Raw genomic sequence first — 23,446 nt, 5'->3', positions numbered from 1 at the left:
ATTTCCCAAACCAATGGGTACAAAGAAGCCTCTCGATCCTGCACCATGTCTAAGCACTACAGGCTAATGACTGCACTACGAAGTGCTGAGTGTACATCTTCAAGATGGAATCCTGGGCCACTTCCAACACATCCGGCCCGCCTAATAAGCACTAGAAGCACAGTCAGAACGAGTAAAACACATGGAGAGGCCAAGCCAACTTACCTTTAATGAACCTATCCAAATCAACCGCAACCCTTTCTCCCCCTCCCACCGCCGGGTTTACCACCTCCTCCGCGCCGCCCTCGTCCACCACCATCCACGGCGTAGACACATCGCAGAAGCGATCCCACTCGTCATCGCCCAGCTCCTCTGCGAGCTGGACAGTAACGCCCTCTCCAACCCCCTCCACAGCCCCCCTGAAACTATGCACAGCAATCTCGCACTCGCCATCCAGCAGGCCTTGCATCGTCATCTCCTCCTCCTGCTGCTGCTCCTCCTCCCCCGCCGCAGGCTGCGGCTGCAGGCCTCCTCCAACCACACGCTCCAGCACACCCCTCTCTACCTTGACCACCGACTCCCGCGGTCCGACAACACCGTCGCCCCGCACGCCCAGCGCGCCCGCCAGCCACCGCTCGACGTCGTGGCTGTTCAACCACACGCCCGCGTACAGTGCAACGTCGGCCTCCAGCGCCGGCGTCGGCCGCAGGCCGAGGCCGCGCAGCGCGGCGCGGGCGGTGCGGATGTTGTCGGCCGGGGTGCGGGGGATTAGTGGTACCGACCCTCTGTCAACGTCGATGTCGACGTCGATGTCGGCGGAGGGGGCAGAAGAGGAGGAGGAGGAGGCAGCGGAGAAGGGGGAGGAGGAGGAGGAGGAGGAGGAAGCAGAGAAGTCGTGGAAGTAGTGTAGACCCGCGCCGCCCAGGTGTAGCGTTAGCGCGCTGAAGGGGCGGATGGCGGGGGAGCTTAGGGCAGTGGTGATGAGGGAGAGCAGGGATGCGTGGGTGGTGAAGTGGCGGCAGATGCGGAAGAGGCGCTGGTACTCGGCTGGCCGTATTGAGGCGGTTGAGAGAACGTGGAAGGCGCGTTCGAGGGCGGCGCGCTCGAGGCGGGCGCCGAAGGTGGGTTCGTGGAAGGAGTAGGTGAAGGGGGGTTGGATGGTGGGGAAGGCGGTGGGCGAAGGCGTATTGTAGGTGGAGATGATGGAGCGCCCCTCTTCTTCGTGCGATGAGGTGTCGTCGTCGTCGAATGTCAGTGTGTAGCCGAATGGGAGCTCGCTGGGCTGATGAGGTGGACTGGTGGGCTGGATCGTCTCCTGGTCGTTGGCTGGCGTGGTGGTGACGTCGGCTGAGCTTGTCTGTTCGGTGTCGGGCGGGTTTGGGGGTGATGGGATACTGGTATCCCCTCGCTCGCCTTCCGGATTGGGAGTAGCTGCGGTGGATTGATACAGGTTAGTGATCGTAGAGGCCGTTATTTCAAGTGCCTGTTCTAGCTCGGGCCGAGCAGCGAGCGACTGGGATGATGTGGCGCCGTCTTTGAACCGAAAGAAGGCGCAATTCATATCCGCTGCTAGAGACCGTAGCTGCTTCACGCGTATTTCGAGAGTGGCAATTCTGTTCTTCTCTCTTTTGCGGTGCTCGCGTTGTGCAAGACGCACTTGCGTACGGCGGCGCTATACTGTTGTCAATACTTCATGGTCGTTACAAAACGAATCAGGCCCGAAGAGTTAACACCAATGTGTGGCAGCCGGAAAGAAATTCAAGCCAGTATAACATAGATCAGGTAACAAACTTCCCGGAAGGAGGATTCGTACTTACGTCCTCAGGGGCCACATTTTGCATGCTTATTAAGGGTCTCCCACGTTTTCGTTTCACGATACCGCCATTTCGATCTCCCGCCTGTTCAGGGCTCGGAGTTGGACCCATCTCTGTACTCAAGGTACGAAGAGGGCACGTGGCTTGATTGGAGAAGAGAATCTCGCTGTTCGGAGATCAGAGCGACGCGATCGAGATCCCCGAACTCTCCAGGTTGAGCACACTACGATCGAGATCGGGTTCCGAGGAAGAAAGTAATATTCCGTGCGTTACTTGTTAGAGTGACATAGGAAACTAATCCTGTTGTGAGGGGTGCGAGGAGAAGTTTGTGGAACTGATGAGATACGTCGTGTGGTAAGGGCGGCTTTCGGCTTTGCGTCATCTCGGTACTAGTAAGAAACTAATCATGAAACTAATCACAATGCACCGCCACAGTCATGGCGTGACGCTTTAACCGTACAGCGGGGTATTGCATCCGAAGGCTAGCGTTGATTTGTTTTTTCTTTCTTTCGTGCATTTCATGGGTGGGTAGTTGAAGCCATCGTCCGGACGCGAAGAATGTTTCATTCGATTCCCGTCCGAACGATGGCTTCAACTTCTCATATGTTGTTGTACCCTTTTTTTTAAAAAAAAAATAAACAAATAAAAAAAACAAGCCGAGCATAGTTACTCTCGATTCGAGGATGCTGTCATTCATCACGCCAGCCTTCGGCTGTAATACTACTGTAAATTTGTACTTTGAAAAGTGTCTCAACTTTAAGTAAAGCTCTTTCGAACCAACGTCTAGGCTCGATAGATTCTAATACCGCTGCATCTTTTGTAACCTAGTATCCGCTGCCTGCCTCTAGTTCCTCATCCGGAATAGTGATGATTTAGTGAGACATACCGAACCTGTATGCCAGCAGTTGGTAACATCATTGCAACAGATCCCTATCACGTCAGCATGGCTAGAGCTACGTCAAATTCCGGTAGTCGTCATGATGATCAATAATAAATATTCGGCCCTGGGTGAGAAAGTGTCTGAGGAAACAACGGACCTCTGAAAAACTAATCAAACCTTCTGGGATTTCGGATTAGTAGATCAACTAAACAGAGAACAACCGATGCTCCAAGCAAAATGGGTTTCCTGCACCGAGAGACTAAGTGAACAAAGTCCTGCTGCCCGTTGTGTGAACCTTTTTCTACTAATCATTATTATGAATCATCGTAAGACAGCTGACACAGTGCATAGCCTTTCCAAAGACAACAGTCATCTACCCTAACCTCTCAGTATATAAGCATCACGATGGACACACCTCCATTCCGTACACCTACAGAACTACGAAAACGAGCAACACGCCTTCCTTCCTCTCCCCAAGACCCACCATGACCTCGTCCTTCATCAAAAACGTGCTGGTCATCGGCCCAACCGGCAACGTAGGCAAATCAACCGTCAAAGCCCTACTAGACGAAAACTTCCACGTCACCGGCCTAACCCGCGAGTCGTCCACCGCCACCCTCCCTCCCGGCGTGCAACACCTCAAAACCGACTTCACCCCCTCCTCTCTCGCCCGCGCCTTCGCCAACCAAGACGCCGTCGTCAGCACCATCTCAAGCATCACCCCCGCCGGCGCCCTCTCCCTCCAGCACTCCCTCATCGACGCCGCCATCGCCGCCGGCGTCAAGATCTTCGTGCCCTCCGAATACGGCATCGACACGTCCTCGCGCTCCGCCGGCGACTACGTCCCGTTCCTGGCCGACAAGATCGCGACGGTCGACCACCTCAAGTCCCAGGAAGACCACATCTCCTGGGTAGCCGTCATCACGGGGTCGATGTTCGACTGGGGCCTGAACATCCCCGGGTTCGGAGGCTGGAACGTGGCCGCGCGCACGGCGACGATCTACGACGGCGGCGACGTCCCGTACGAGGCGACGAACCTGGATCAGGTGGGGAGGGCGATTGCCAAGAGCTTGAGGAAGCACGAGATGACCAGGAATCAGTATGTGTACGTGAATAGTTTCACGGTTACGCAGAATGAGGTTCTGCGGGCGCTCGAAGGGGCGACGGGGGAGAAGTTCAGCGTGGCGCAGGGCACGGTTGAAGAGCTGTGGCAGGGTGGAGCCGCGAAGGTGAAGGAAGGGCAGCCGGTGGGCGTGTTGGATATGATAGCGGGGGCTATCTATGGTAAAGGAGGATTGGCCCACTACTCCGCCACGAAGGGTTTGTGGAATGAGAAACTGGGCCTGCAGCAGGAGAATCTGGATGAGTTTCTTGGAAACTATGTCGCGGGAATGCAGGGAAGCAAATGCTAGGATTAGCTTTGGCTTGAATCTGTAATGATGGTAGAAGTTGTCAGAGAAGGTGTTGATCGGTGGACAGATATTAACCAGTCTGGGGGTCAATGCTTCTGGTATACAATTGCACTAGCTACATGTCAATTCTCTCATTTCTGCCATTGACCCTCAACAAGCCTATAAGTTAGCTGGTTATTCTGAAGCAACTTCAGCAGGTCACGTCTGCCCGTATAACATGGAAAGAAGTAATGTTGGGTCAATCGCGCGTAACTATAAGACTGAGACGAAAACTGATTGATTTTTTGACAATGAAAATCTCCCACCTCAACGCTCTATCTCTCAACTCTATGAATCTTCCCACCATTTACTCCTTGGTAGCCGCAAGACTTCTCCATCGCCCGTAGGCGAGAGTTCAAAGAAACCGTTTCTTTACTCTCAGCCAACAACTACTCCATAACCCAATGCATCTTAGTAGATCGTAAACTCTGACAAACGGGATGTATGTCTCCAAATCTATGAGCAAGAATGAAAAGAGAAAAAATTTCGGGGGATCTCATCTTCCGGGTCGTCTAAGGGTTCGGGTTGTAGAGCTTGGCCATGGACTGCAAAGAACAATTAAAGTCAGTACCAGAATCCCACCAAGCAGCAGCACAGAAAACAAAAAGAGAAAACTCACCGCCGCCTGCCTCGGCTCAATAAACAGCGCCTCCGCCTCATCCAGCACCAACGGCTTCTCGCCCGCCTCCTCATCCACCAACGTCTCCAACCTTCCCTTCACCCACGCCTTGCGGCCCTCAACCTTCGTCGTCTCCGCCCTCAACACGATGAACTGGCCCGCCTTGCACGGCGCCTTGTAGTTAATCGTCAAGCTGGCCGTCATGCCGATCTTATTCGGCAGCGCCGGGAAGCAGCACCGCGCCAACCCCTCATCCAACAACGTCGCCAGCAACCCGCCATGCACGACGCCGGGGTGCCCACACAACGCCGGCCCCACATAATGCACGCTGATCATCCTACTGCCATCGGGCGCGCTGAACGCCAGCGCCGGCACGACCAGCTCCTCGTCGCCCAGCAAAGTCCCGGCGGTCAAATTGTTGTGCCTCAGCGCGTTCGGGATGCGCATGTGCGGGCGCGACTCGACGAGGGACTCGTCGGCGCGCAGGGCCGCGACGCCCGGGTGCGACTGCAGCTGGGCTTCGATCTCGGCGGCGCGCGTGCCAGGGGCGGGCTGCCAGAGCTGCAGCGTCTCGGCGTCCGAGGGCGGCGAGAGCAGGTCGTCGGCGACGCTGAGGGCGGGGGCGGCGGACATGGTGGCGCCTAGGGTGAAGGAGAAGGCGGCGAGGAGGACGGCGCGCAGGATGCGGATGGGCCGGGAGCGGGGGGCGCGCGGGGGTGGTGGGGTTTGGTCGTTTGGTTGTGGTGTTGGTGTTGGTTCTGTGGGTGAGGTTGGGGGTTAGTGGTGAGTTATGGGGAATTGGAGCGCTGAGGATATATATATATATATATTTTTCGGGTAAGGATGTGACATACCGGCGACGGTGGTCTGCAACCTAACGTGCTGGAGGGTGCGGAGGATGTGCGGCTGCGAGTAATTGACAGGCGCGCGGGCGAGGTTTTGTATTGGGACGGGCCGAGTAAGCGCGGTCCGAGGGAGGGCGGACCGGAGTGCGCGAGTCGCACTGGAGGCTGACGAAAGATTATTCCGAATCGGCATACGGGCGTAGTAGTGAGCGTGGCAGGGGGTTTAAAAAAGATGTCTAAAAGGCGGTGGGCGGGGGTCCGGGGAAAGCGGCCTCGTTGCGGTGCGGTCGTTGAGGTCGGAGGCGCGGCGTAGGGGCTTGGGCCTCGGCACGATTGCCGAATGCGATTGGCTGAGTGCCAACAAGGTGCTAATTTTGAGTCCGTTTGGTTTCTTCGAACTCGACTACCGGATCGCCACTATCAAATTCCGGGACTAAAAAAAGTGTTCGAGGGAAGATGGTCGTTTACCGTACAGCTGTCATCTTACTCCGACTGTCAGCTGGACCCTGCCAAGGCACGGTCCCAACCAATCGTCTTCGCATCGCACCATTTTACCCAATCGCACCGAGTTAACCATGTCCATGGGGGCCGGTGTCGGCTTTCTCATTTCTTGATAGAGTAATCACTATGTCGCGTGCCTTTCTGAGACATGCTTTTCAGCATCATACTTGGCAAGGGCTGACCCTCAAAAAAAAAAAATCCAAAAACGGTAATCTGCTAGAATGTTCTGTTCCACGATCACTTTTCACTTTCAGACCACCGCAAAACGTAACCATCAGTGAAGTTATGGTGAATCAGAACATCAATTTTAGAGTATATAGTGAAGATTGGCGCAGGCTACTTTACATTTCGAGGTCTGGCACAGTTTCATAAGTAAAACTTACATCTACCCCAAAGCTGGAAAAGGCAGAGCCATACGCCCTTCCCACATCTTCACATTTCTAGTTCGACTCCAGTGGTGGGTACCCCCACATATTAGGGGGATAGTTAGGGTGCGGCGGCCACCCGTATTGCAGCAGCCAGGCCGGCATACCCTCAGGGATTGGTGGCGGTGGAGGAAGGGACGGGAGTGGAGGCGGGAAGAATTGACGATTCTGGTAAGCCTCGTTTTGAGAGTAAGGGGGGAGGTTATGGGGGTTAGCCGCATATGGATGTTGAGGATGTTGAGACATTGTTACGGAGGGTCTAAGAACAGGAAATCTTTTTGTAGATGTTCGCGGTTATGCTTGTGTTGTTATGAAGTTGGCGTTGTGGAAGTGATTTCGAGGCTATACGCTCACTTCTTCTTATACCCGTCGTCTTGGGGGTATGTGCAAAATTACCATGTGTCCATCGCCAATCAGGTGCCCCTTGGCCGGTTGCCGGAAAAGCAACCGAGTGAGGTCAACACTAGTCCGCAGACCCTTCCTATGGGTGCTGGCAATCGAGCTGTCACTGAAGATGTCATGAATTTCTTTCAAGGACCGGATTTTTCAGCTGTGCTGGTCACTTGCTGTTTCGCCACCGCAGTGAATGTGCCCATGGACCGCAAGAGAAACTGAGAAAGCATGATGTACAACGTATTTGTCGTGCTGAATTGGGCATTGGAGAGGCGTTGCCATAAATACACGTGCAGCTTGCGTGTCCTGTGAGTGAAGAAAACCATGTCTTGGAACTGTACACCCAGGCAGACACCAAACATAGCAGGTGTCTATCCGTTGTGGTCCACGCGTCTTCAACGCATGAATAATAACTCACTGAATCTACAGACAAGAAAGTTCATAGGTATTCGAGTCAGGGAAGCGTACCAAGTAATTACAAGGACTGTGCAGATCTCCTCCTGTTCTCCACCTCATCACGGATAGCCCACAGCTCCTCTGGAACCTCCAGATGGCGATGCAGTCCAAACATAGTCGTAGGTCTGCTGTAGGGTCCCCTTGACGGGGCAATCGAGTTCGTCATGGTGCTCTCTCTGGAATACTCGTATACATTAGGTATCCGCACCGGATCGAGTAGTTGACGAGCAACCCTAGCGGCGGCTCGGTGCCGGCAAATCGGACACGTCGCAGCATGATGATCCCCGCCAGGAGTAGTTGCGGTGGTGGAAATGTGAGTATGGACTGCTGAGTGAATGTCCATCTGACGTCCTTGCAGAACATTCACGGGAAGCGACAAGTCCAAGCTGAACTTTTCTTTTTCGGCAACCAAGTCAGCTTTGATGGCAATGCGGTGGCACTTGGAGATGTTGAAGGTTTTGACGTTCGGCTGGATGCCGTCTTCCACAGTGAAGAGCCTTTTGAGGAGGGACTGCGTTCCTTCCTTCTCGAAGATCGTAGGAGCTGACATTTCGATCCGTTGTTCTTCGAGGGTGATCTGCTTTTCTGCAAGGGTAATAGAGTGACCAAACCAAGCACGAATGCGATGGAACCTGTCGTTCGATCCAAGAATTGAAGTCTCTTCCCTCAGAACCACACTGAGGTTGATGAGCTCGATTTGGGGGTTACTGGGGTCAGTGGAGCCTTTCGGCTTGGGAGTTAAGAGGATGGTGAAAGGCAGCGGCCGACCCGAAATGATGTCGTCTGGTATGAAAATTGTCGGTGAAAGACGGAGATGCGAGCAGTTCGCGCTACAAAACAGCAAGTCCTTGAGCCGATCCCAAGGAGTCTGTGCGTGAACTGGGCGATGAATACGTCTAACCACGGGCTTCAAGTCATGGCGATTCGCAGGCGGATTGTCCTGCTGCGGCTTCCGGATATCGATCCTCAGCGTTTCCCACTGTTCGTACGGTTCTAGGTTCCGGCTAGAACGGGACATATGCGCAAGGATTCCGTATTCGACCCGGGCCATGTTGCCATGCGCATCTTTGTGGAAAAAGGTGGGCGGAACTTGATGACGCTGTATGGCAAACTTCCGAGAAGTCAGGGATGAACCAAATCTTCCAACACTGTCGGTGAGCTCTGGTACAGTGAACTCAAAAGGCCAAATTCCGTGCGAGATATTCGTCGGCATTAGTGGAATCGGCTTCTTTATGTCGATCAGTCGATTGTGAGTGCGAATGGAAGTGCGATTTGGCGATCCATGAACAGGGCGCTTTTGAGGAGAAATTTCGGTCTCTGCGGTACCGATGAGGGAGACCTCGATTGCTTCGATCAACTCTCCTCTTTTTAAAGCTGCTGCCACATATCCTTTGATTGTGTCACCGGGCTTGTAAGTGAGCTGAGGGTTTATGAACGTGATGCTGAGAGGGGCGTGGTCGTGGCCGGGAGGAGTGGTTATAGGAAGCGGAGACGCTGCTGGGTTGGGTGTGGCCATGTCTGGCCTCGTGGATCAAAGAATGGCGTGACTGCGATGATGATGCAACGGAGAAGAAGATGGAGAGAGTTTGAGGTTGAGCATTCTGGAGAAGGCAGCATCAGGCCATGGGAAAAGGGAAGGCACAACACAGCCAATGACGAACATGAAAACAGAGTGCTGGGTCAGGCATAGCTGTTGCGTCAGGTGCCAGTTAGCATTAAAACTACATTGTGACAACGCGTAAAAGATTGTTCAGGCTTCGCGCGGGCGATTATTTCGTCGGATAGCTATGACGTTGTTCGCGTGCGGATAAGATGAGGCTTGATTGTAGTAGAGTGGTGAGCGCATATATTTGGTCAGCACTGTGGCAGAAAGGAGAGAGAATACAGAACCACAGCTCTTCTCAAGGCGCGCCGTAGAGAAAGGTTTCGTGTGTGACCATTGCTGGCGGGGTTGTCCAGGGCGAGCGGGGAGACGCGTCGCGCGTCAGTCGGCGTGTCGGCGTCGGCCCCCGGAGCGTCACCAGCGGCGCGCAAGCAAAGCGCATTTCTGATCTTCACCAAGCCTCGAGCTCCTCCCCACCACCACGACACCGCCCTGAGCTGCCTTTTCCCGCGCCATCCCTCCACCACCCAATACGCTCACGTCGGCCCTCGTATCTTCCACGAAAACCTTCCCGATCCCAACCAATTCGAGCACCCAACCCATAAAATAAAATGCCCGCCCGCAAGAGCAACGCCTCCGCGGCCGCCGACGAAGATACCGGCCTCAGCGTCGAGGTCCGCCTTCCCTCCGCCATCCCGCCTCTGCTCCGTCCACAGCTTCTGACGCGCCGCAGGACCTCAATCTCCCCAAGACCATGGTCAACCGCTTGGCCAAAGGCGCGCTTCCCCCGAACTTCAACGTCCAGAGTGTCGCCCAATCGGCCATCTCCAAGAGCGCTACCGTCTTCGTGAACTACCTTACCGCCCAGTACGTCCAATACATCCTCGACCTACCATATCCACAACAACACAAGCCTCAAGGACCGTTCCGCTGACCACCGTGAACCTCCACAGTGCCAGCGACATCGCCGCGCGCCAGAACAAGAAGACGATCCAGCCCAAGGACGTGCTAGACGCGCTCAAGGAGCTCGAGTTCGACATGTTCATCGACCGCACCAACAACGAGCTGAACAGTATGTCCCCCCTCCTGCTCTACACCCCATCCGCCTTGAAACTAACCACTAACCCTCCTCCCTCCTCCCTCCCAACAGAATACCAAGAAATCCAATGCACCAAACGCAACACCTACCGCCGCCGCGTCAAAGACGAAAAGCGCGCCGCCGAAGCGCAGGCCACGACCAACGGCGACGACGCCGACGTCAGCACCAGCACTCCCCTCGGCGGCGCTCCCGCCGCCGCTCTTGGTGTTGGTGCCGCCGGCGCAGCCGCTCTCACAGCCACCGCGCTCGCCACGGCCAACGGCGGCAGCGCCAGCAATGCGCACCTCGACGAGAACGGCGAGCCGGCGGCGAAGAAGGCGCGCGTGGACGAGAGCGGGGACCACGACATGATGGAGGACGACGAGGGCGAGGACGAGGAAGATGAGGAGGAAGAGGAGCAGGAGGAGGAAGAGGAAGAAGAGGAGGAGGATGAGGAGGAAGGAGACGAAGACGAGGAGGGGAAGGGGGATGAGGAGGATTTGCTGGAGGAGAAGGCGGCGAGAGAGGATGAGGACGAGGCGTTGGATGGGGAGGAGAGCGACTGAGTGGATACATTTGCAATGGAAAGCGGCAGCGGAAGGGCGGCTCCTGGAGGCATGGGTATCGGCGTTTATCAAAGGAAAGGGTGGGCATGGTTCGGCTTTGCTACTTTTATCTTTTTTTTCCTGCTGCCTGTTTTGCGGATGAATGCGGTGTTTTGGAGTCATTTACAACTTGGGCATCTTTCTCGAGGCGGGATGCTGGTTGCTTCTTGGACATAGCGGTGCTCACTCCGATCCAGCACGAATGAAGGGAAGATATAAGAGCCACGAGTGTGGTATTTGAAATCTTTAATCGAATGTCCTTTTCTTCCTATCCGAGCGTATGCTTCCGACTCTGTGTCCCGACCCTTTCCATTCGCCAGCAATATATGCAAGAGGGCCAATGAGACCCTGGGCTAAGTCTTAGCCCCAAGAAGCTCGACTTTTGCTCCCAGCTTTGATTCCAGCAACTCCTTTTTCCTCGTCGTCGTGCCACATGACAGTTCCCATCCTTAAGAAACACCCCATCAACCCAACGCCTTCGCCGGCACGCCAGCAGCACTCGCCCTCCTCTCCGCAAGCGGATCGCCATACCTCGACCTGACCATCCTCTCGCGTTCGATCAGCGACTCCTCAGCCTTCAGCCAATCCTCGGCCGCCTTCTTATTCTTCCACGCCCAGCCCGGCGCGTCCGCCTCGCGCTCCCACCGGTATCCGCTAGCCGGATGCACGCCCGGCTGCTGCAAGAGGCCGCGCTTGCTGCTTCCACCGCCGCTTGACGAACCACCAGCACCGCTGCTGCCGTCGACCAGCATTCCCTCCACCGACGCGTCGCCCGTCCTGCTACTTGCCGCTGCGGCTGCTGCAGCTGCTGCCGCCGCCGCCGCTGCTGCCACGGCACTGCTGCTGCTACTGCCATTGTTGTGGTTGTTGAAGTTCAGGCCGGTCGGCAGCACGCGCTTGCCATTCTCGTTGATGACGGCATCGGCGATGGCTGTCGACGCGGTGCGCGCGGCGGCCGTGTTGGCCGGGCCCTGCGACGAGGGCGGGGAGAGCTCTGCGTGGGCGAGGGCGGTGGTCGGCGTGGAGGGAGGGAGCGCGACGCCGCCGTCGAGGATGTTTCCCGCGGCGGCCGTGGAAGTAGGAACCGCGCCCGCGGCCTCGTCGGGGAAGAGGTCGTCGTCCGAGTCTGCGGCGGCGGAGTTGGGTGACGAGTGCATGGTGGAGTCGCCGTCGGCGTCTGTGCGGGGGTGAGCTGGTTAGCGGTGAGGTCGTGGGAAGATGGTGGGGGACGGGATGGCGGCGGTGTGGTGGAGTGAGGTGCGGATTTGCGGATTGTAGCTCTCTTGCTTGCTTCTACAAGGCGTGATGGAGGATATGTTTGTTTGCAGCGGGGTTGGCTGTTTGGCGGGCACGAGGAATGACGATAAGGCGAGGCGGACGAAACGTACCTGACATGGCGGGCGACTGAGTCGAGGACGTCTTGCTACGCTTAGCTGGGCGAGAGGCTTCTGCGTCGTCCGCCAGGGTTGCGGTGTTGTGCTTGCTGTCGTGGGTGGTTGCGTTTGCGGATGATGAGAGGGCGGGAGTGGTAGCGCCGTCGTTCATTGCTGTAGCTGCTGCTGCGGCGGCGGACTCGGCGACGGCGGCTGCGCGCGGTGACGTGCAGGACGACATGGTTTGGGAGCTCCCCAAAAGCGGCGTCGCTTCGGTTGGTCCGTCAAGCTTTCCCCGCATTAACCACAAGCTGCGTTTCGGGGTACACCGCGCTATTTAACACTTACTTAGGTACCCTGTTGCCTGCACGTGAGCCTTTTTTGTAGGGTCGCGACTGCCTAAAGGTGCTGCCTGGTGTTTCCAAAGGAAGGAGTCGAAACTCCTCACCCGGCCAGACAAGCCGATATATATATCTTACACCTCAGTCGACGCAAATCCATTGGATATCTTTTCCATTTAGAGCTAGTCTTGTGCCTCCAAGGAAGCCTCACTTGCGAAGCCTAGAATTTCTCTATGGCCAAACGCTGGTGCTTTCACCGTATTAGAGCCCTATCGATCCCGCAGCCCTGGTAGACAAACGCCTAAAATTATGCCCCCCTTTCGCCGAACGCCCCTGCATGTCCGTCGCGTGGAAGAACCCCGTAATGTACAGCCATGACTGTGTACAGCGTGTCAAACCTACTGCTTCTGCTTCTTCATAGGCAGGCTTGGCACCTTGAAGCCGTCTGCATCCTTCTTGCTACCGGTCTCACTCTTTGAGCCTGCAATCTGAGTGAAAGTGCCGCCGCTGAACCACCTATCTTCCTCTGCCTTCCTCTTGCGGTTCATCTCCTCACGCACCTTGGGGTCGACGAGCTCAAGGCCTTGCACAGGAGTGAACGCGATGGTCGACGCCGTACCAGCAGTGCCAACGCCCGACGTCCTCAAGCCATGACCCTTCAGCACGCTGGCATTGCCAGCAGTACCGGCGCCACGGATAGTAGACGCCATTCCGCTGACCGGTGTAGCTCCGCCCCAACCAGGATTTTTCTTGCTGAGCTTGGCCTTGGTGCGCTGGTCGATCTGGGTAGCGCGGATGCGTCCGTCGTTGGCTTGGCCAATCATACCCATGCCCTTGGTGCCATCGCCCGTTCCATAACCAGCCTCAGCCTCCTCCTTACCGAATGCCATGCGGTTCTGTGCCTTGCGGAGCTCCGTCATGGCGTAGGCCTCCTTGGCCTTACGGACACGACGACCACCACGCTTCCTCGAAGGCTTGTCGTCCGGCACGGGGAGAGCGCGGACACCCTTGTTGGGCGGTGGCTCGGTGAGCTTGTCCAGACGGTCCAAACACTGCTGTTTCAAGCTCTCGCCGGTGGATCCATCTGGGCTGCTGTGGATGCTGTCCACTCTTGCTGCGAGCACGATCTTCGCCGAAACGATCCTCATGGCCTGCTTCTTGAGATCGTTGGGGATGTTGCGGATGATTTCAGAGTGGAAGAGGAAACCCTGGTTTCTGATGCCAGTATTGGTAGCAAATCCAGTTCCAGACGCTTTCTTGGCTCCGAGGACTGCGATGTTGCAAGCAGGTGTTTTGGCGAGACCCTTGATACCTCCAGCATAGTTGATGAGTTGGGCCGCAGTAAGAGATCCGATCAGAGTAGTCAGGTTCGGAGCGAAAATGTTCATGCGAGACTGAACGTATTCTGTCAGGACTTTCTTGGCGTTATCGAGTTGCAGCGTCATTTCGCACGCCTTCAAAACGGTGTTGAGCTCAGTCTCGGTGAGTTCACGTCCTTGAGATGTCGTAGATTCGACGCTGACGACCATCATGGAGGGACCATCGAGAACCTTGTTAAGGGGCTGGCCAACGAGGTTATCTGAGGAAGTCGATCGCTTCTTGATCGAGTCTGCATCCATAGGACCATTTCCAATAATGGCAACCGTCTTCGCATAGTCCAGAGGGTTGGTGACGAGGGTTTCCAGCTCGGGAAACCGAATGGAGTAGTGATCGCGAATGAACTTGTGCACGAGGATGACCTCGCTGTCTATCTGGGTGGCAAGGGTGTTGGACTGAGTGAGCAGCTTGTACTCCGGGTTATCCTCGATGGAACCGATGTTCTTGGTCTGCTTCTCAGGCGGCAGTCCTTTGTAGTGTGCAATTTTCTGTGGACGGCGGTGATCGTTAGGACTGTATCTTCCGAGGATGTAAACGAATGTTCAAGGCGCGGGATTGTGGGGTAGGACTTACATCAAGAACTGGCTGCAGCGTCTTCATCAGACCTGCTACGCTGCGCACGTCGCTGACGTTTCCGAGCTGCATCTTCTCAACCCTAGCCTTTGTCTCTTCTTCGTCCTCAGGCGCATCGCGCGCCTGTTTTGTGGCCGCACCGTCCATGAGCTCTTCATCGTCCTCATCTTCCTCATCGTCGTCCAGGTCCATGCCTCCGTCTTGAACACCAGTCCTCGGCTGCGCGACTGAAGCCTCTCCCGGGAAAAGCGATGCGACACCATCGTCCTGGGGGATCTCGGTGCTCTGCTCCTCGTTCTCATCGCCGGAGTCCTCAAAGTCGTTCAAAAGTTCGTCTGCGAGAGTCGCCATGATCGCGGTATTGGAATTCTCGAAAGGTAAATGAGCGAACGTAAAGCGCTGAACGTGGCGGACCTTCAGGACAGGTCCGCAGTCCGGTGGCGATACTGGAAGGCGGCAGCGGAGGTGAGTTGCGGAAAGTTTGAAGCTGCGGAAACGCGCCCCCAGAGCTTTGACGTACGAAGTCTTGGCGCCATCGGCATTGCAAACGCCGACATGGAATCTGCGCCGCCAAAGCTCCCATCTTTCTCGCCAAAACAAGCTCCTCACCTCGCCCTCCGCGCCCCCGCCTCCGACGCGTCCTGCGTCTCTGTTATCCGCCAAACCGCTCCATCCCCTTCGATTGCCCCTTGACATCCCTATTTAGATCCCAGGTCCGCCCGAAACCGCCACGATGGAGTCCTCACGCGGCCCTCCGCGGGTCAAGAACAAGCAGGCGGCGCCCATCCAGATCAGCGCCGAGCAGCTGCTGCGCGAAGCCGTCGACCGGCAGGAACCGGGGTTGCAGGCGCCGACGCAGCGCTTCGCCGACCTGGAAGAGCTGCACGAGTTCCAGGGGCGCAAGCGCAAGGAATTCGAGGACTATGTGCGCCGCAACCGGATGAACATGAACAACTGGATGCGCTACGCGCAGTGGGAGATTGAGCAGAAGGAGTTCCGCCGCGCGCGCTCCATCTTCGAGCGTGCTCTCGACGTCGACTCGACCAGCATCGTCCTGTGGATCCGCTACGTCGACTGCGAGGTCAAGACCCGCAACATCAACCATGCGAGGAACCTGCTCGACCGCGCCGTCACCATCTTGCCGCGCGTGGATAAGCTGTGGTACAAGTATGTCTACATGGAGGAGACCCTGGGCAACATTCCCGGTACCCGTCAGGTCTTCGAGCGCTGGATGTCTTGGGAGCCGGATGAGAATGCGTGGAGTGCGTACATCAAGTTGGAGAAGCGCTACAATGAATATGAGCGGGCACGCGCCATTTTCGAGCGCTTCTGCCAGGTCCATCCGGAACCGCGCAATTGGATCAAGTGGGCCCGGTTCGAGGAGGAGTTCGGGACAAGCGACCTGGTGCGGGAGGTGTTTGGACAAGCTGTGGAGACGTTGGGCGAGGAATTCATGGATGAGAAGCTGTTCATGGCATACGCACGATTCGAGGCAAGACTCAAGGAATTTGAGCGTGCTCGTGCCATCTACAAGTATGCTCTAGATCGCATGCCGCGGTCCAAGTCCATGAATCTCCACAAAGCCTATACCCAGTTTGAGAAGCAGTTTGGCGACCGCGAAGGTGTTGAGGATGTCATTCTTTCCAAACGCAGGGTGCAATACGAGGAAGCCATCAAGGAAAACCCTAAGAACTATGACAACTGGATCGATCTAGCCCGGTTAGAGGAGACAGCAGGAGATGTCGAGCGTGTCCGAGATGCGTATGAGCGCGCGATAGCCCAAATCCCGCCCACTCAAGAGAAGCGCCATTGGCGGCGATACATTTACCTATGGATCTTCTATGCGCTCTGGGAGGAGATGGACGCCAAGGACGTTGACAGAGCACGCCAGATTTACAACGAGTGTTTGAAGCTGATCCCACACAAGAAATTCACATTCGCCAAGGTCTGGCTGCTCAAGGCGCAGTTCGAGATCAGACAAATGAACTTGGCGGCAGCACGGAAAACGCTGGGTCAAGCCGTTGGCATGTGTCCAAAGGACAAGCTATTCAAGGGCTACATTGAGCTCGAGCTCAAGCTTTTCGAGTTCACCCGTTGCCGGACTCTTTATGAGAAGCACATCGAATGGAACCCCAGCAACTCGCAAGCATGGATTAAGTTCAGCGAGCTGGAGCGTGGCCTGGATGACCTCGACCGCGCACGCGCGATATTCGAGCTCGCCGTTCAGCAGGACACGCTGGACATGCCGGAGCTGGTGTGGAAGTCGTACATCGACTTCGAGGAGGAAGAGGGTGAGTACGATCGCACCAGGGCGCTGTACGAACGTCTGCTGGCCAAAACAGATCACGTCAAGGTCTGGATCAGCTACGCGCACTTCGAGATCAACGTGCCCGACGATGGCGAGGAGGAGGAAGAGGACGAAGAGCGGCCGGTCAGCGAGGAGGCGAAGAGGCGCGCCAGGAGCATATTCGAACGCGCCTACAAGAGCATGAAGGAAAAGGAGCTTAAGGAGGAGGTGAGTACACATCCACATTCTCAGTCCGGACGAGTAGAACAAAGGCTAATGTTGTTTCAGCGCGTTGCTCTCCTCAATGCCTGGAGGTCTTTCGAGCAGACTCATGGATCTGCGGAGGACTTGGACAAGGTCGAGAAGCAAATGCCCAAGCGCGTCAAGAAGAGGAGGAGGTTGGACACCGCGGACGGCGGCATGGAGTTCGAAGAGTACATGGATTATGTCTTCCCGGCGGATACGGAGGGCGAGGCCAAGCTGTCGAAGCTGCTGGCGAAGGCGGCTGCTTGGAAAAAGAAGGCGGATGTAGACGAATAGGTATACTCATGATGAGAGATATGCTGAAGGGAGTTTCAGGCTCAACCTTGAGGCAGACGGAGAGGAAAATAATCGTTTTCAGTATGCTCACAGTCCACCTGGGCATTGATGTTTCCCAAAATAAGGCGCACAAAAGTTTACCCCGACATTATTTCCCTTTAAATAAGATTCGATAATCCCCTTTCCTTTAGGCCATTCCTTTCCAGCCTCTGCCGCATTCGCGTCATGAAATTTCTCCGGCCAATACCAGAAAGCTCCGGCGGTCAAAACAAGAAGGTTTCTAAAGTTGTGAAGAGTGTTGAGAAGATGTGGGGCGGAGACTAAAGTACACAAAGTCATCGCGGGGTTATGCTTGGCTCTCGCACGACATTGGCCCGAGATGCAGCAAGCCAGCCCACCGGAGGTACCTGCTGCATGGTTACAACACTCCACGTCAGTAGTGCGGTGGGCTGACTTGACCGCGGGGTATGTCTCTAGACAACGTACCTTGGACTGCACCTATACATTGATCCTTCATTTTATTAGAGTGGCCATTTAACCGGACCCATTGGACTATACACATCGAGCGAATTAACTGTGATTCGAGTTTTCTACCAGCATTGGCTATCCCTTTTGACAATTTGTGTTGGCTGGCCAGAATTCAGACGGGTCACAAGAGTCTCCAAGATGTTTTTCCAGGAAGGCAACAAGCTCATCTTCCGCTACGATGCCGAGACCCTCTGGATCGAACCTTGGGGACCCAACGCCCTGCGCGTCCGCGCCACCAAGAACCACCAGATGCCCGCAGAGAACTGGGCCCTGGACGTCCCGCCCCCAGCTCTCCCAGCCCATCCAACCATCTCCATCTCCAGTGACGGCAGCGGCGCGACCATCACCAACGGCAAAATCCAAGCGTCCCTCACCCCGCGCGGCAAGCTCACCATCCGCAACGCCCACACCGGCACCATCCTGCTAGAAGAGTACTCACGCAACCGCAAAGACGTCACCGACCCGAAATGCAGCGCGCTCGAGATCGAAGCGCGCGAATTCCAGCCCATCCCCGGCAGCGACGCCTTCCACCTGACCGCGCGCTTCGAGTCGCAGGACGCAAAGGAGCGCATCTACGGCATGGGCCAGTACCAGCAGGCGCTGCTCAACCTGAAGGGCGCGGACCTCGAGCTGGCGCACCGCAACTCGCAGGCCAGCGTGCCGTTCGCCCTGTCCAACCGCGGCTACGGCCTGCTGTGGAACAACCCGGGCGTCGGGCGCGCCGTGTTCGGCACCAACGTCGCGAGCTACGAGGCGCTGTCGACGAAGGCGCTGGATTATTGGGTTGTCGCGGGCGACGCGCCGCAAGAGATCGAGCGCGCGTATGCGGATGTGACGGGGAAGGTGCCGATGATGCCCGAGTACGGGTTGGGGTTCTGGCAGTGCAAGTTGAGGTACCAGACGCAGGAGGAGCTGCTCGAGGTGGCGCGCGAGTACAGGCGCAGGGAGCTGCCGATCGATTTGATTGTGGTGGACTTTTTCCACTGGCCGAAGCAGGGGGAGTGGAAGTTCGATCCGACGTACTGGCCTGATCCGGATGCGATGGTCAGGGAGCTGAAGGAGCTGAAGATCGAGCTGATGGTGTCGATTTGGCCTACGGTCGACAAGCTGTCGGAGAACTACGAGGAGATGGTGGAGCACGGCTACCTGATCCGGACGGACCGCGGTATCAGGACGGCCATGGACTTCATGGGGGATACGGTTCATGCGGACTTTACGAACCCTGGCGCTCGGGAGTACGTGTGGAAGAAGGTGAAGCAAAACTACTGGGACAAGGGCATTCGTGTTTACTGGATCGACGAGGCTGAACCTGGTAAGTCAGCTCGACGGGGGCGAAGGGCACGAAACCCCGTTCACCACCTACCTGGTGGGGGACTCGCGTCCTTTTCCACGCATGTCTTTTTCACGGGGATACACACTCTTACCACCTACCTTTTCCCATACTTCGTCAATGCCGGAAAACTAACCAAGCCACAGAATACACCGCCTACGACTTCGACAACTACCGCTACCACCTGGGCCCCAACCTCCAAATCGGCAACCTCTACCCCCTCCACTACGCCCGCGCCTTCCACGATGGCCAAACCGCCGCGGGCCAAAAATCCGTCGTTAACCTCGCCCGCTGCGCCTGGGCCTCCTCTCAAAAATACGGCGCCCTCGTCTGGAGCGGCGACATCGCGTCGTCGTGGCCCGTCTTCCGCGCGCAGCTCTCCGCCGGCCTGAACATGGGCCTCGCGGGGATCCCGTGGTGGACGACGGACATCGGCGGCTTCCACGGGGGGGACCCGAACGACGAGGCCTTCCGCGAGCTCTTCGTGCGCTGGTTCCAGTGGGGCGCGTTTTGTCCGGTTATGAGATTGCACGGCGACCGCGAGCCAAGGCAGCCGCAGCACGGGACGACGGGCGGTGCGGAGTGCAGGAGCGGCGCGGCGAACGAGGTGTGGTCGTATGGGGAGAAGGTGTATGGGATTTGTAGGAAGTGGATGGGGGTGCGGGAGGGGTTGCGGGAGTACACGCGTGAGGTTATGCGCGAGGCGCACGAGAGGGGCGATCCGGTGATGCGGGCCTGCTTTTACGAGTTTCCGGAGGATAAGAGGGCGTGGGAGGTTGAGGATCAGTATTTGTTCGGGCACAAGTACCTCGTGGCGCCGGTGCTGTATCCCGGGGCAAAGACGAGGGAGGTGTACTTTCCGAAGGGGGCGACGTGGAAGGCGTTTGAAGGCGAGGCTGCGTTTGAAGGCGGGACGACGGCGGTGGTGGAAACTCCGATCGAGTCTATGCCGGTGTTTGTGAGGCAGTAGATAGATCGTTTCCGCATCAGGGGAAAATGGCCGGCATATATGCGACTCCAAGAACTTGGCGACTATGGATGTTCATATAGCGGCAATATCGACGGGAGAACCTTATCAGGGTCCTAGAGTGATCCAGATGATTGGCGCGACATCAGCAAAGGCCCCATATTGCACAGGGGCTCTTCGATCGGAATGTGGCTCATGTATAACTTCCAATAATAAAACTTGTTTTCGCAGAAGGGAGCCTCGGTGATTTGGTGTCGAAGTTCTGCCTACGTCATGTGGTGGTCAGCCTGGCCACGAGATGCATGACCCCGTCAGCAGCCAAATCCCACTTGATCTATCCACCTTACCGCTTTTGGAAATAAGTCCAACAATCCAACCACCTTTATTTCTCTAGAATCATCAGCCTCCTCACGTGTGCTCGCATCGGATACCCAGTCATAAGGCCTTTTCTGTCCTCATGCGAAAATTCACGCAAGCCTAGACCAATTTGTCAGACGGCCCTCTCTTGCGCGTCCCCGACGTGTCCAAGTCCGCCAAGCGTCTTGTGCCACATGAATACCTGTTTTAGCACTGATTGGGTAGAATCACCAGCATGAGGCGTCGAGGATCAGAAGGCTGGAAAAAAGCCACTGACTCACTTGCGCAGGCTGCACTGAGATGATCAGCATCAAATGATCTTATATTATCAGTCTGCTCTCTGCAGAATTAAACCGTCTGGTTTCGCGCTTTACTCATTTTCATAGTGATTTTGGGCCTCCAAAATGCCGCTTTTCTCCTCTAGGAGTTCAAGGACGTCCTCGAGGTCCAAGCCATCGGGAAGTTTATCGGGGGTAAAGACACGGCCATCGACGCGATCGTCAGGAACAAGTTACGAAACGAGAACGCATCCATCAACCCATGATGAATACCGAGCGGGACAGACTTTGTCTCCACCGAGAAGGTTTCGTCCATCGGAGCACGACAACCATCCTCCAGCAAGAAGATTATATCCACCAGAACACGACAACCGTCCCCCGAGAAGATTTGCACCACCAGAGCATGACAACCGTCCTCCAAGAAGATTCCAGTCTTCAGACCATGACGATCATCGCCCACCAAGAAGATTTCAGCCAGCAGAGCATGACGATCATCGCCCTCCAAGACGATATTATGCATCAGAACACGACGACAACCGCCCCCCAAGACGAACCCGACCTGCAGAGCACGATGATCATCCTCGACGCGATTACTCTCGTCCGCCATCCGAACGTCCACCGCCACGTTTGGACAACTTCCTCAGACCCCTAGCTTCCAGCTCCTCCAGACCATCATCCCGGCCGCCACCGAGGGAGGACCATTACCCCTCAAGACCACCTTCCCGCCCTCCAGTCTCAAGAAGTCAATCGTCCGCCCCAGCATACCACCAACCTTCTTCATCCAGGTACCAGTCGCCTGCACCAGCGTACCGGCAAAGCGCCTCGGCGAACCAATCTCCAGCCCCTCTATACCGCCAACCCGTCCAAACAAGCTACCATCACCAACCTGTAGGCACGAACCACCCGCAGACATCGCCAACGATCCGTCACGCCGTCCCGACGACACACCCGTATCCGTACGGAGGGCGAGACGTAAGACCAACGATAGCAACGAGGAACAGCCAATATCGCACCGATCATAACAGCCACTACCCATACTCACCAACGCCGACGACGACGACGACGCACCCCGAGCGATCACCGGTGCGCCCGCCAATGTCGCCGACATACTCCTCCGGGGCGCCAACCTCGCGATACGCCCCAACCCCCACCACTGCCACGAGAGCGTATGGCAACGGGGGCAACCACAGCAGCAGCAGCAGCACTACCAGCCCCAACGGCGCACACGGCCGCCCGCTATCCTCCCACCCGCCCCCGCAAACATCGCCGTCGACCTCCAGACCGCCGTCGTCGTACCGCCCCGCCGAACCACCCCATCTCTCGCCACGCCCATTTGCCGGACGGCATTATTCTAGTTCGCCCACGCACTACCCCGCTGAGCATCATCATCATCCACCGCAGAGACACGACCAGAGGCACGAGGAGAGGCACGATGAGCCGACGAAGCACGAACCAGAACCACCCGCCAGCAGCTCCAGCAAACCCAAACCCACCAAATCCGAACGCTTCGCCGCCGCCGCCGTCTACGCCGACAACGCGCGCGCCATCTTCGACGGCGCGACGGCGGCCAAAAGCTTCTGGGACGCGCATATCCAAGAGCACATCAACGCGCGGAAGCAGAAGAAGAGGGAGGCGAAGGCCGCCCAGGCCGAGGAGGAGGAGGAGGCAAGAGAAGCAGAAGCAGAGAGGGCGGACAGCGTAACCAGCGCTGGGGACAGGGATAAGGAGAAGGACCACCACGACCACGACCACGACGGCGGGAAGAGCAAGAGCGGCGGCAAGAGCGGCGGCAGGAGCACCCCCTACCCCAGCGGATCGGAGCATGGTGATGATGATGACGATGAGGCGGAGTACGACTCGGACCGCTACTGCCACTATCGCGACGACGGTGATGCTAACGACGACGACGGGAGAAAAGATCACGATATCGACGGCGACAACGACACGTCCGATGGGAGTGAGAGCGACGACGACGACTCTAACGACGACGACCACGGCAACAGCGATGGCGACGACGATGATTACGATGCTGGCCCCGCGCCTTTCGAAGTGGGCGATCGAGTGCGGCTCCTGCAGGGAGGGAATAATGACGCGGTGTTCGAGGTGTGCCGCGCGGATGCCGCGGCGGATGTGTATGATGTGAGGGTGCCGGGGACGGAGCAGGTCGTGGGTAAGGGGGTGGCAGGGGATGCGTTGAAGTTTGTTGCGTTTGCTTCGTGAGGTGAGGAAGTCGTCTTTTTGCTTGTTGCTTTTTTTTTGGGGGGGTGTTGTGGGAATGCTAATGGTTGTTTGGAGCAGCAGTCTAGCGGGTTACTGTTGCATGCGGCGTTGTATTTTTATACGCTTTCTCGTTCAGCGCATATTTTACCAGAACGTTTTGATGGCTTTAATTGATCGGCATTATGGAAACCTGGGGGATGTGCGACTGGTATTTCGCTTTGGATTCCGGTCTAGATTGCGGTCAGTTCAGAGTTAAATTCATTTCGGTACCATTGGATTTTTTGAGAGCCGGTCATGGATCTCCGTCCAATCAGCTTCAAACCACCTATCTTCGGCCTTTAAGCGCTCATGTCGGGGATCAGAAAGATTCTGAGTGGTTGACCTAATGTGACGCTCTAAGTCATTCAGCATGGTATATTTCGTCGAGTTCTCGCAGTAGGGGCACGGCCCACACGTCGTGTTAGGTCGGTTGCCGCTTTACGACGGAGGGAGTACCAGGTAATTGGCTGAGAGTAGCCTAAGGCTAGGCCTCGCGTGGAGATGTAGTCGGTCGATTGTGGTGCTGTGAGAGGTTGAGATCGGCTTAAGACAGTACCTTTGGAGATGCTTCGAAAGAAAATAATGGA

At 56.5% G+C, this 23,446-nt stretch overlaps 10 protein-coding genes across 10 annotated transcripts; 5 read left to right on the top strand and 5 right to left on the bottom strand.

Annotated features, from left to right (window-relative positions):
• Positions 1–49: 49 nt before the first annotated feature.
• Positions 50–1,540, bottom strand: LTHEOB_3220 (Bzip family transcription factor; the record flags this gene model as incomplete). Its single annotated transcript, XM_035512120.1, has 2 exons — positions 50–141; positions 205–1,540. 2 exons carry the CDS (start codon positions 1,538–1,540, stop codon positions 50–52), a joined length of 1,428 nt encoding a protein of 475 aa, XP_035363113.1.
• A 1,618-nt stretch (positions 1,541–3,158) lies between these two features.
• LTHEOB_3219 (Isoflavone reductase family protein) lies at positions 3,159–4,085 on the top strand (the record flags this gene model as incomplete). Its single annotated transcript, XM_035512118.1, has 1 exon — positions 3,159–4,085. The coding sequence occupies one exon, from the start codon at positions 3,159–3,161 to the stop codon at positions 4,083–4,085; it is 927 nt and encodes a 308-aa protein (XP_035363112.1).
• Positions 4,086–4,636: 551 nt separating this feature from the next.
• LTHEOB_3218 (Thioesterase family protein) lies at positions 4,637–5,781 on the bottom strand (the record flags this gene model as incomplete). Its single annotated transcript, XM_035512117.1, has 3 exons — positions 4,637–4,669; positions 4,744–5,501; positions 5,598–5,781. 3 exons carry the CDS (start codon positions 5,779–5,781, stop codon positions 4,637–4,639), a joined length of 975 nt encoding a protein of 324 aa, XP_035363111.1.
• A 1,601-nt stretch (positions 5,782–7,382) lies between these two features.
• On the bottom strand, positions 7,383–8,879 carry LTHEOB_3217 (uncharacterized protein; the record flags this gene model as incomplete). Its single annotated transcript, XM_035512116.1, has 1 exon — positions 7,383–8,879. The coding sequence occupies one exon, from the start codon at positions 8,877–8,879 to the stop codon at positions 7,383–7,385; it is 1,497 nt and encodes a 498-aa protein (XP_035363110.1).
• A 698-nt stretch (positions 8,880–9,577) lies between these two features.
• LTHEOB_3216 (CBF/NF-y family transcription factor protein) lies at positions 9,578–10,610 on the top strand (the record flags this gene model as incomplete). The annotated part of the gene is made up of 3 exons (XM_035512115.1): positions 9,578–9,640; positions 9,700–9,833; positions 9,887–10,610. 3 exons carry the CDS (start codon positions 9,578–9,580, stop codon positions 10,608–10,610), a joined length of 921 nt encoding a protein of 306 aa, XP_035363109.1.
• A 503-nt stretch (positions 10,611–11,113) lies between these two features.
• LTHEOB_3215 (uncharacterized protein) lies at positions 11,114–12,194 on the bottom strand (the record flags this gene model as incomplete). Its single annotated transcript, XM_035512114.1, has 2 exons — positions 11,114–11,826; positions 12,038–12,194. The coding sequence occupies 2 exons, from the start codon at positions 12,192–12,194 to the stop codon at positions 11,114–11,116; spliced, it is 870 nt and encodes a 289-aa protein (XP_035363108.1).
• Positions 12,195–12,761: 567 nt separating this feature from the next.
• On the bottom strand, positions 12,762–14,664 carry LTHEOB_3214 (Pre-mRNA splicing factor; the record flags this gene model as incomplete). Its single annotated transcript, XM_035512113.1, has 2 exons — positions 12,762–14,228; positions 14,314–14,664. 2 exons carry the CDS (start codon positions 14,662–14,664, stop codon positions 12,762–12,764), a joined length of 1,818 nt encoding a protein of 605 aa, XP_035363107.1.
• A 382-nt stretch (positions 14,665–15,046) lies between these two features.
• LTHEOB_3213 (Cell cycle control protein) lies at positions 15,047–17,140 on the top strand (the record flags this gene model as incomplete). The annotated part of the gene is made up of 2 exons (XM_035512112.1): positions 15,047–16,828; positions 16,889–17,140. 2 exons carry the CDS (start codon positions 15,047–15,049, stop codon positions 17,138–17,140), a joined length of 2,034 nt encoding a protein of 677 aa, XP_035363106.1.
• Positions 17,141–17,806: 666 nt separating this feature from the next.
• LTHEOB_3212 (Glycoside hydrolase family 31) lies at positions 17,807–19,968 on the top strand (the record flags this gene model as incomplete). The annotated part of the gene is made up of 2 exons (XM_035512111.1): positions 17,807–18,980; positions 19,145–19,968. The coding sequence occupies 2 exons, from the start codon at positions 17,807–17,809 to the stop codon at positions 19,966–19,968; spliced, it is 1,998 nt and encodes a 665-aa protein (XP_035363105.1).
• Positions 19,969–21,003: 1,035 nt separating this feature from the next.
• Positions 21,004–22,820, top strand: LTHEOB_3211 (uncharacterized protein; the record flags this gene model as incomplete). The annotated part of the gene is made up of 4 exons (XM_035512110.1): positions 21,004–21,198; positions 21,245–21,385; positions 21,626–21,766; positions 22,002–22,820. 4 exons carry the CDS (start codon positions 21,004–21,006, stop codon positions 22,818–22,820), a joined length of 1,296 nt encoding a protein of 431 aa, XP_035363104.1.
• Between the last annotated feature and the right edge of the window lie 626 nt (positions 22,821–23,446).

The sequence above is a fragment of the Lasiodiplodia theobromae genome (genome assembly GCF_012971845.1).
Source record: "Lasiodiplodia theobromae strain AM2As chromosome Unknown scaffold_8, whole genome shotgun sequence".
Classification (NCBI taxonomy): domain Eukaryota; kingdom Fungi; phylum Ascomycota; class Dothideomycetes; order Botryosphaeriales; family Botryosphaeriaceae; genus Lasiodiplodia; species Lasiodiplodia theobromae.
The sequence above is the reverse complement of the archived record's forward strand: the minus strand, read 5'-3'. Positions and strand labels throughout refer to the sequence as shown.